Source organism: Hibiscus syriacus, unplaced genomic scaffold (genome assembly GCF_006381635.1).
Source record: "Hibiscus syriacus cultivar Baekdansim isolate YM2019G1 unplaced genomic scaffold, ASM638163v2 tig00111213_pilon, whole genome shotgun sequence".
Classification (NCBI taxonomy): Eukaryota; Viridiplantae; Streptophyta; class Magnoliopsida; order Malvales; family Malvaceae; genus Hibiscus; species Hibiscus syriacus.
The window spans coordinates 4,686,443-4,698,502 of record NW_024063022.1 but is presented as its reverse complement, the minus strand read 5'-3'; the positions used below and the strand labels follow the sequence as shown (position 1 = coordinate 4,698,502).

The 12,060-nt window shown below is 32.0% G+C and overlaps 1 protein-coding gene across 5 annotated transcripts; it reads right to left on the bottom strand.

Moving 5' to 3' along the window:
- Nucleotides 1–7,867: 7,867 nt before the first annotated feature.
- Nucleotides 7,868–11,658, bottom strand: LOC120156093. Of its 5 annotated transcripts, none has more exons than XM_039167510.1 (4): nucleotides 11,410–11,658; nucleotides 10,026–10,184; nucleotides 8,716–9,074; nucleotides 7,868–8,623 (listed from the first exon to the last, which is right to left on the bottom strand). In XM_039167510.1, the coding sequence occupies exons 3-4, from the start codon at nucleotides 9,070–9,072 to the stop codon at nucleotides 8,063–8,065; spliced, it is 918 nt and encodes a 305-aa protein (XP_039023441.1). In that variant the 5' UTR covers nucleotides 9,073–9,074; nucleotides 10,026–10,184; nucleotides 11,410–11,658; the 3' UTR covers nucleotides 7,868–8,062. The 5 variants fall into 5 exon arrangements, with proteins under 5 accessions (XP_039023441.1, XP_039023442.1, XP_039023440.1 ...); XM_039167511.1 differs by lacking the exon at nucleotides 11,410–11,658 and adding an exon at nucleotides 10,662–10,957; XM_039167509.1 differs by lacking the exon at nucleotides 10,026–10,184 and having other exon boundaries at nucleotides 11,410–11,656.
- Between the last annotated feature and the right edge of the window lie 402 nt (nucleotides 11,659–12,060).

Here is a 12,060-nt window from a genome sequence, read left to right as displayed (position 1 = left end):
GAGTTCGAATTTTATTTAATTTAAAATTCATTACGGATGCAAAGTTGAAAAGGGTATTCATTTATTAAGGCCGATAGCATTCGCCCCTAGCATAAATATGGGAGATCATCTATTGTTCCTAATAACTGGACATTGTCATAATTTCAAAAATCATGATGCAGTTTTGAGAATGATGTCAACCTATTTCGGGAATCACCAGTAGTCACCCCCTAATCATACTTGCGGGAGATATACTATTAATTCGCTAATAAATGAACATTGCCTTGGATTTTGAAAATGCAATCAAACAAATTTTATTCATCCTAATTAACTAAGGGTAATGTAAGGCTCTCACTATCCTAAAGTGTCAAAATATAAAAGTTACAGAACCTAAAGGCACAAACCTAGAAGTGTAGGTTCTAATATTAACCCTATTTGATTATTAAACCAATTACTGAATCAAATAACCGAGATGGTCCCTCGAGTATTTAAGTGAGGGAAAACTCGTATTATTCCTTAAATTAAAAGACTATTTTGAAATCTATTCTAAAATAGAGGCTCTAATATTAATTTAAACTAATTTTAAGATTCAAATAATTAAATTGGAACCTCAAGCAAAAGCGAGGACCAAATTAAGAATTCTCTTAATTTAATGAGTAAATCTAAAATAAAAGCAATCTAGATGGGGACTAAAAGGTCAAAGATCTAAAAACCGAGTTCTAAAAGACTAGAAGTTTAAGGACCTAAATCAATAATTCCTAAAGTTGGGGACTAATTAATAAACCAGAAAGACCTATTATTATCTAAATTAACCTATTAAAAAGGGACTAAGCCTAAAGTTTTTTTTTAATATTAATTATTAATAAATTAAAAAATGAGCAATCGGTTCGAGTAATCGGGTATCTTATGAAAAAAAACTCGGCTCAAATTTCTCCCTAATTAATAACTACAGTGTTGTCCTAATTTCTAAGTCTGATTCAACCATTAATCTAATCTAAGAACTAAGTCTAAAGATTTAAACTATGAAACAATGAATTATTAAAACAATCTAATTAAAAAATAAGAAAACAAAAAAACAACATAAAAATAAATAAAAAATTAAGCATGCACAAGGACCAAATTGCATAAATATTAAATTACCAAGCTAAAATAAATACGCTAGACACATAATAGGGGCTAAATTAAAACAAATTAAAATGTGAGGGCTAAATCTAAACAAAATGAAAATAGTAAAGGGACTAATATAAAAAGCACGCGAAAATTAAAGGGACCTAAAGATACTTTTACAATTTATTTAAGCCTAAAAATAATATGTTAAATTAAAAATGGAAAACCCCAAAATCAATCCATACGAATTAAATTAAAATAAAATTAAAAAGGTTACTACATATGACTAAAGTACAAAAACACGGTTAACATACTGGGACCAAACAATAAATTTACCAAAAAAATATAACTTGCAAAGAAAAGGAAAAATAACATTTTTGGTCCCTACAGGTGACCAGAATGCAAAAACACGCATAAATTAAGGTACTAAAAAGTGAATATACCAAAAATTACATAGTATAAAAAGAAATAGGAAAATTATGAAAACAGTCTATACAAGTGGTTTGCAAAACCACGTGTAAATTCAAGGAACCAAAATGTAATTTTCCCCGAAAATGTTGTATAAATACAACTCAAATATTTTTTTCATTTGAAACATAAATTAGAAAAACTCTCCCCCTATCCTCGGCCGGCCCACTATCGACTGCCTCGTCCCTCTCCGGACGTTGTCCGAGCGTCGTACACGACAGTCGAAAAAACCAAAATGACAAAAAACACCCGAAAACTCTAGATCTACTAGCCTAGGACCTTACTTAGGGCTAAAACCACCGAACATTGCGCTAAAACTACCTAAAACCGCCCAAGACTCTTCGACTCCCCGACTCTGGCGACCTCCAACAGAGCCCTCTCTCGACACAAGGAAACTCGATCTGCTTTCTTTTTATTTTTTCTTATTTTTACTGCAAAATGACTTTGGGTTGTTGTGTCATTGATTCGAAAACTGAAAAATATTTTATTTTTATTTGGTTCGTTATTAGCAAATAGGGGGCTTTTTCATCTTCTATCTGCTTTTTCGAAGCCTAAAAACATTTTCTTTGTTTTTTATTTCAAAAACTAAAAGATTTTTTTTGCTCTGATGAGATTCGAAACGTAAAAGAAAAAATAATTAATAATCGAACTAAAAAGAGAATAAAAATAGCCTTGCAATTGATTGTTTATTGTTTCTGGATTGTCTCCCAAAAAAAACCAACGGTATTACAGTGCTTGTTCGGGTTTTATACCCATTACAAAAATAAAGAAAAATGATGAATTGTTATCTTTTCCATGTCTCTTTTGATGCAGTGGCGTGGGGTGCTAGTGGAAGTGGCGTGCATGGGTGGCTCTCCTTCGGTTGGGGCAGAGAGTGGCAACAGCTGGTTGGGGGGATTGGAAGGCGACCTCAGGCTAGGGTTAGATTTAGGATTCAGGTCGAATTTTGGGCTTAGTTAGATTTTGGATTTTATTTTCTAGTTGGGTATCGGGTTGGGGCTTGAGGCTCATTTGTAAATGGGTTTGGGTATTGTTTGGATCAGGTGTTGATTTGGGTTCCAGAAGAAAAATGGTGATTACATGTTAAAATTTACATTCTACTTTTTTTGTACAACAAATATAATTTATTAATATGAGCAAAACATTGTAAAATTAGTCCAATAATCCAGACGCAATAATTATTTAAGTTTCTAGGACGACTCAAAAATTAATTAGCAATCTATGGCATTTAACTGACTTGGAACTCGTCACGTCTAGTGACTTGTAACTCGTGATGAGTTTCACTAAAAATATTTTTTAGAACTTTTTACCCTGACATGACAGATTCTAATAGAAAAATTATATTTTTTGAAACTCGTCATGTCTACGTGACGAGTTTAAATAAAAATATTTTTTGAAACTCGTCACCTCTAGATTATGAGTTCACCCTTCACTGTAGTAAATATCGTAGATCTCAAAATAAATTTTGAATTATCCTATTAAACTAAAAAATTTATCCGCCTGAATTATTGTCCTAAATTAATGCAAAATAGCCCGTGGCTAAAAGGTTGACAATCAATGCAACTAAAAATATATATTATTTATTTTTATATTAAATTTAACTTTATTTTTATTTATATAAATCTAAAAATGTTCTAATATGTCAATTCTATTAGGAGTTTTATTTTATTTTTGTTTTGTAGAAACGAATTTGTTATCCCTTGAAAATTTTAAAAAATATTGGGTGACAAAAGAAACTTCAAATATGTGAAGTTCATATCTACATTGATTTTATAGAGTTGTATCTAACAGAAATTTGTGGGTAGGTCGATACTCCTTTTTTTAGATCAAGTTCAAGTGAAGTTTACTTCCCTCTATCATTTTTTTATTAATATAGAGTAAGTACAAATCAGTATTTATTTAAAAACAACTCTCAATCATTTGACATTGAACACTCACACGCTTGGCATTCCTAGTGGTAAAGGAATTGTTGTTATTCCTTGAGGTCTCGGTTCGAGCACCAAGAATTTCAGGGGTGTGAGCGTTCAATGTCAAATTGTTGAGAATTATCTTTGAACATATACTCTCTCTATCATGCTATATTCACTAAATGCTCATCTTAATATCATAACTATTTTTATTATTTAATTATATAATTTCATGATAATTTATAAATAAATTTTAATTTCATAATTTTAAAATTTATTTTTTATAAAACATTATAATATTTATTTAATTATTTTTTATAAAAATTTAGTGAAATAAAATTTGAAAATTATTTGGAGTTTAAGATATTAGATGTAAATATATAAAATAAAATCTATGCAGGATGAAGGAGGTTAGATTTATATAAATAAAAGTCAACTTAAATTCGAGATAAAAAATAATAATATATATTTTTAGTAAATTAATTGTTATTTTTCTTATTTTATATTTAATTTTTAAATGTTTTATATTTTAAATTTAAAATATTTTATTTTTAAAAAAAATCAAATAAGCCCAAAATTTTTAGAGAAATCAATTTTGCCCTTGAACTCAACAAAAAAAATCAATTTAGCTCATCTATCACGTCACTACTCACTGTGGACTGCCACGTATCACTGTAGACTGTCAAGTAAACATTGTAATGGTCAAAGATAGAAACCATTAGTCAAAGAATCATTTTAAGGTTTTTTTTTCTAAGTTTGAGAGTCACATTTAAAACAAAAGTAATTCCAAAATTTGATGTCCACATTTAGTGCAAAAGTAATTACGGTGCCACATTGGTTTTTTTAACAAAAAAATATATATACATTAGGTACCTTCTTGCCTATTTAAAATAATCTATCCGTTGATTAACTTAGGACCATTTAAATTTAGTATTTGATTTTAAATAATAACAAATTTAGCTTTTATAATTTAATAACAAGTAAATAATTATTTTATTTGAAAATTGAAACTTTTCTAATAGTTCTAGGTGATTACAATGTAGTGTATATTTAAAAAAAGTGACAACACACATCATGCACACACATCTTCTTAAACTCGACACCTCTAGGATGAACAACAATCCATTAACTCTTAAGATTGCATATTCGAAAATTCAAACTAAACTTTATTATTAATTAAAAAAAGTGTAAAAAGTTGAAAATTTCGCATGCGATGTTAACTGAAACCATACAATTTTTTTTATTAATATGAGTAAGTACAAGACAATATTTAATCGAATATAACTCTCTACCATTTGACATTAAATGTTTACATCCATGTCATTCTTAGTGGTGGAACCTGAGACATCAGGAAATAACAATAATTCTTTTACACCAAGATCGTTTCATTCGTGTAACTGTAACTAAATAATTGAAAAAATCCCACTTTAGACAAAGTTATGTGTGAATATATTGGTATTATTTTTTTCTCTTTCAAAAAAAGAGCAAATTAGTTATAACAATTCACGTATGGAATATTTAAAGTAAAACCAACATGTGAATCATAAATGCCAGAAGCTAATATTGAAAAATTTAGTCTGGCGATGTAGTTGTAACAGCCTTTGTATTGAAAGATGTTCCAGCTTTCGAGAAACCAGCACATGGACTTGATTCAATTCTGTCCCTGTAAAAATATAAAACAAATTGTGATTAAAATTTAGTTTTTGTTTCATTTAATTATATCGCCATTAAAAATTTTAGTTTTTATTTCATTTTAGTATCCCATTAAAAATTTAACATTGAGTTTTGAAAAAATGGAATTTTAGGTACTAAAACGGATCTAAAATAATAGTTTAGATACTAAATGCGTTAAGTTTTTAAAACTAAACATTTAAAGTTTAAAATAATTAAAAGTTTAAAAAAACTAAACATTAGGTATAATTTAAAAAAAATAGTTTAAATATTAAAACAAACTAAAACCGATACTTTAGATACTAAATGTGTAGTTTACCCTAAAACAAAAGATATTCTAGGGCTCTACACCTTTTGTCATCTTCTGGGCTGCAAACTAATATACATATGGGTGTGTAGTACAACACTCAAAGAACCACACAACCAGACAAATAGCATAAGCTTCTTCAAACTTGGACGATGGCTGGTCCAAGTAGTAAGGTGGGTATTCCAATATACACGAAGGTGTCTTTTAACAATCAAACCGACCAAGACATGAGCTCCTATGATAAAATTAACTGGAATGGATCCGGAAATCAGCCACTGAGTGTCCCATCGCTTCAGACACGATATTTTCAGCAATGGGCCGATTCGTTTCTCGGATCCTCCGAAGGTGCGAGTGTGTTCCTTATAAAGAAAAATATTAAGTGGGTTGTTGCTTGGAGGAACATGCTCAAAGAAGACAATAAGGTATGCACCTAACTTATCATTAAGTTCCAAATGATCTTATCCGTTTTTTTCCTTATTTTCTGTTATTAATTTGATAGGAACAAACATATCGAAAAGCATTACCGATGATATAGGATCTATTTGGTATTACTTTTAAAAAAATATTGTAAAAATATACTTTTAAAAGTGTTTTTAAAAAATACAATTTGAAATGTAACTGTTTAGGAATGTCGTTAAAAAGTGATTTTGAAAAAATAAAATATTTATTTTACATTATATTTGACATTATGATGAAAATCACTTCTCTTCCTACCCAGGTCTATACCGAAATCGTTACCGACGACACTATCAATTGGGACAATATCAAAGAACAACTGAAAAGGTCTAGCAAACATGCCGAAGCAACTTATTTAGTATACAAGTCGACTGTTGACATTGATCCGAGTAGCGTTAAGCCAAACTTGAATGCAAAACTCGAGGAAGTTACTGGGACGGTAACTCCTCCAAGTAGGAAGGTGGGCACTCCAATATATACAAAGGTGTATTTTAGCAATCAAGCCGGCCAAGACTTCAGCACGTACGATAAGATTGATTGGTATGGATCTGGAAATCAGCCGTTAAATGTTCCATCGCAGCAGACACCATATTTTCAGCACATGGCCGATTCCTATGTCGGGTCCTCAGTAGGTGCGACTGTGTTTGTTATAAAAGACAACATTAAGTGGGTTGTTGCATGGAGGAATATGGCAAAGGAAGATAATAAGGTATGCATCAATTCAGTTTTGGATACAGTACACAAATGGTCCCCCAATCATAGGGTGATGCTTTCTTGAGTCCTCTGACTATTAAAAAGTACAAAATATAATGATTTTATGTATATTCGATATTAAATTCAACACACATTTAAATGTGTAGGATATAAATTTAACTCGATCGAATCAGATTTTATAAAGTTATTTTCCATTAAAATAAATATTAGAACTATTGAAAGCAAATCATATAAGGGGAGGGGGAGACTTATCACATACTCACATATCAAAATGTTCTTTCTATTTATCGTCACCCATAAGCTACTATGATATCTACTCTCTATTTTTAATATATGGGGTCTTTATTTTTATTTTTTTAATTTCTTACCCTTTTTTTCCTCTTTTCTTAAATTCCTAGAAATCAATTCTCGTAAAAAGAAACCATGCAATTTGTTGAATATATGTTTTCCTTTTAAAACTACTAAAAAAGGAGTTTATTTTTCTTATTTTTAAATTTATTGAGAAAAATAGGACGGGGAGACTAGTTGAGTATCAATACTCTTAAACAGCAAAAGATTATAAACATCTCTTGTTACACCCGAATATTTATAGATTGTTATGAAATATAGAACCAGGCTTAAAAAGGTGTCATAATTTATGAAATTATCAAAATACCTTTAGGAGGTGTAAATTATCAAAATGCCCTTAGGGAATAAAGAACTTCAAAGCGTCTCTAAACGGACACATAACGAACAATTGTGAATTGTTTCAAAGGATATACCTGCAAGCGAGATGATGTACCATATGAATAATATGTTAGAAGAACCACATACTATGTGAATAGTGATGTGAGACTCGAGTGAAGAGTCTAAAAACATTGTAATTGACAGTTAACGGGAAGAATAATGATACTCGAATAATAACGTGAATGATTAATAAGCTTTATTGATAATGTGAACTTGATTAAATGTATGTGATTCAGCATAGGAACATTATGATGTAGTAGCTTGAGCAGTTTAGGAGAACCGTCGCAATAGAACTTCCAGGATTACTTTCAGAGTATTGAATTGTTATTTTTAGTGGGCATATGTATTCATAGGATCTTTATTATTGTATTCGAATTTGTAAACTATGAGATTAAATTATTTTGATTTAAATTATGCGTACGGAGTTTTGATTTATAAAAATATTTTATAATTGTTATAATAATCTTTTTAACAAGTATATTATGTTTTAAATGGAAATGAAACAGATTTTAGATTTTAATGGTTCCCAATATAACATTTTAGATCCGATTGAGTTTAATCTATTATAAAATGAAGTTAAATCGGAGGATTTTCAATATAAGCCTATGCACCAACAACTAGGTCACCCAACCTTTCCAAGAGGGATTGTAGGGGTTGAAACATAACTATTCCCACGCTATTGTAGATTATATACCGAAAACGTTTGCAGTTCCGATCCCCGGTCCGATCATTTCCACCACCAAAACTGTCTAAACAAATATGTTTTCCTCATCCGAACATTGTATGTCATGAAGGCCCTCGCTTTGATAGGGTCGGCATTCAAATACTCGAATGCGTACATCTGCTTAGTTTCTTCCAGCCCATCGATCTCCATAACTGCGTCCAACAATTCCGAGGCATTGATTGTAGTTTTACTCTGCTCGATGACATCGGCCAACCGTCGAATGCTGAATGCCACTGCAAGCATTGCCTCTTGAACCGAACCCAAGCCACACGGTCGCTTTGGAAGTTGTTTGGAAGGCTCCATTGCAGGAGGGTCTTGACTTCCGTCTTGCAAATACTCCGGGGGACCGGTATATGACTGTGTTCCATCGGTATCACTTGCCTCATATGAACTCGGTGATACGAAAGAGGCAGAATCTTCTTCTAAGTTCTTATAGCTTGCCGGATGACTTCCATCCTTCATCTTCGCCCAACGACTAGGTGCTTGGTAATTTCCGCAAACAATCTTTAGCTCATCATACATCTCGATCGGTTTTCTTCGGAACCCTTTTGCATCAGGATGTTCCTGCTCAACGTCGGTAAATGTCAAGTAATTTTAAGTATGCAAACCGCAATGAGAAAAACGAAACAATGGGAACAAGTGTTGAACACACTGACCGCCACATAGCTCTTCCAGAGATCTTCATTGTCACATTCGATCATTTTTGTATTCGAATTCCACCCAAATCCATCTTGACTTAGCATATCTCTCATTATCTTGTACCTCTTCTTAATCGTCTTAAGGCGATTCACAACTTTTTGATTGTTCAAGTTTAAATCAAAACAAGAATTCACGGCAATACAAGCAGCTGTATATGCGTTTTCGTTGAAACATTTGTCTATCTTATTGCCGTTTTTAGCCTGAATGGCCAGAGCTTCAATAAGACACTTGTCCATTGCAACCGACCAAACTACATTTCTTCCTTTATGCTTCATCTCACCCCTTCTCGGCGCTGGCATGGCATAGTGGTCCATTCCTAATGCAGGAAAAACAACATAACCGTGACATCTTGTTATGGTGGAATATAAAAAATTGCTCAACAGAAACTAAATATAGATAAAATCAAGGACCAACACGATGCCACAGTCATCTAAGCGAATAAGAAAAAGCCATGATCATTTAAACACATTCTGAACTGAGTTAGAGAATAAGATATATATGTAGATTTGTTTTGTTCTGATACAGGATAACAGAGCGCACAACAAAGACCCAGTGTCTCGTTATGTTCCGATCATATAAATATATAAAACAGCAGCAATGACCTGAACAAATGGCACAATGGCATATCGGCAAACATTAATTTATGAATATAGCAACCACTAAGCCCCGAAAAAGTAATTCATGCAAACCTCGCATCCTAGTCAATACTAATTCAGATAAAAGAGGAACTAAGAAGACAAACCGCAAATTTATAAACAATTCATCACACAATTTACGTCAGTCAGGCATAAAAAGGCAAAGCATTACTGTAGCTCGGATTAAATGATAAAGATGAGCAGTGGCATCCTTTACAAATTGGTGCTTATAGCATTGGAAACCATGAGTAAGCAGAGGCTTGGACCCAATCACAGATATGAACACAAGAACAAGTAATCTTAAGTAAACAGATTTGTTCTTAAGATAACTAACACAAACCAATAAAAGATAACAGAAAACCTATGCAATCATACTTCATAAAAGAGATAAGGATGGAATTTCTCCATTCAAATCCAATAAACTGAAAGACCATCACATTTCATGCAGATGAAGCTCGAATCAATCACTTGAGCACTTCTAATATATCTCATTTATAAAAAAAAATACAGATTGGATTGGGAGGAAAAAGGATTAAATTCTTCCTTTTAATACAAGTGCATAAACATTTCTCTTTCTACAAGATAGTCTACAATCACTGATCATTGCTATGATGAAATGCTCTCTCTATTACCTCACGTCAACATTGCTTAACCCTCCCTCTTTGACTACAAAGTTCATGGTGGTAAAAGGCACAGTTAAAAGATTGAGGGTTTAAAGTACATGGTTAAAGGAGTTGGAACAAGCTGGAAGGATCAAGGAGTTTCTAACCAATCAATGCACGGCCCAAACTCTGAAAAATATATACACAAGTAAGATCCAAAATTGTTGGCAATAATAATATCTAACAAAACAGTGCATATAATCAACAATACCGAAAGTTAAAACTGCAGAACGCCTTTAAGACTATAGTAATTACATGTTCTAAGTGATTAGATATCTTCCTTTTTGATAAAATTCAGGTACTCCATATCACAATGTACTAAAAAATTCGAAAGTACGACTATGAAAAATATTAAAATATTTTAGGCTTAACCATTATGCTTGATTTACATGAAAAACAGTGCACATGGCTAACCATTGGATTGTATGGCATTTAGGCTCCAAATCAGTACATGCTCGGAACATATAAAGAGAGCCTAATTACACCAACACTTACTTCCTAATATTCAGAAGCTAAGATAAAAACAAAACAAACAGAGATACAAATAGAGAGATACACAACAATAGAACTCAATTCATCCTGTAACAGGTTTAGGAAGAACACTACCCTAAACCATGATCAATGCAAGAAGCACTTCACAGATAGCCAAGGATTTTGGATTGTTTCCAGCAATCAATATCAGCACACGGTGTTGAGATATACCGGAATCTGAACAAAAATGCTATGGAGGGAAAACAAAAGAGGAAGAAGACACTAAATAGAAGCAAGAAATTGAGTAACTTGAGAACACTTTGAAACCAAGGCTCAATCATTCGTTGAAAGCAATGTCATGCATGTTATACAACACTAGTTTTGCAGAAAATAAGAACCGACTTGAAGATCAATCATAAATTTTCCCTAGATCGAAGCACAATCTTTCCAAAAACGAAGTTTATTTATCCCAATGCTCGGCAAGACATCGATATTGGAGCTTTGCTAATTAGTTAAAACTAACAACTCCATCAATATCTAAGTTCTCAACATGAAATCTTGGTTCAACACAATAAAATCAGCATGGCCAAACAGCAAACTCTGCTTCTAACTTTCACACAATGCTAGCAATTAGAAACCAACATTTGGGCATTGATCTTTAGTTAATCGAATACTAAATTACTCCAAAAGAGTGCACTGAGACTAACCCTAACCTCAGTTTCTTCACTAAAAAAACAAGCCCACTTCTTCTCTCTTTAAAATTAAACCAACAAGTTAAAAACACAAAATCGTCCACAAAAAGAAAACTCAAAAATCAAATCATTCAGTAGTTTGCAGCTCATATAAGCAATCAAGATGAATAGTGAGAGCAAAAGAAAGAAACCAGTCGATTTCGATTAAGAGTAAAGGTAACAATCTATCTCGCCACTGAGAAGCCTTATCTGATCGCCGTGTGAGGCGAAACACTAAGTCCTCAGGAAGATGCTGTACGCGTTAAGTAAATGTGAGATTGCATTTTTGTTAGGGTTTTCTTTTTAACTTTTGCTGTTGTTTTTCTTTTCTTTCATTCTTTTTAATTATTCTCGAAGGAAAAAATAAAGGGGAAAGGGGACAAAAATTTTCTCGAGTTGTAGGCACTTTCTCGAATACCAAACGCGTGTTGAGAAAAATTTCAGTAATTCACAATGTTTTTGCTCAAGTGAAATGGGAAATTATGGGAAGAATGTGAAGGTCCTACTATGAGCTTCCACGTCATGTGGGATTGATTTTGAATAGACAAAAATAAAAAAAGCATTAGAGGTACGTGTAATTTAAAAAAATTAATATCACTATCGTATTATTTTTTTTCTTAATGTGACATTTTAATTCAAAAACTAAATTCAATTTGTTCTTTTGACTAATATTTTTTGTCATTGACCATTACAGTGTTAGTTCACGGTGTTGACGTGATGGTCCACGTTGTTGATGTGATAGTTCATCTATCATGTTTAAGCTACTAATTTAACTTATTTGTCATGTTAATTTGCCACATAGA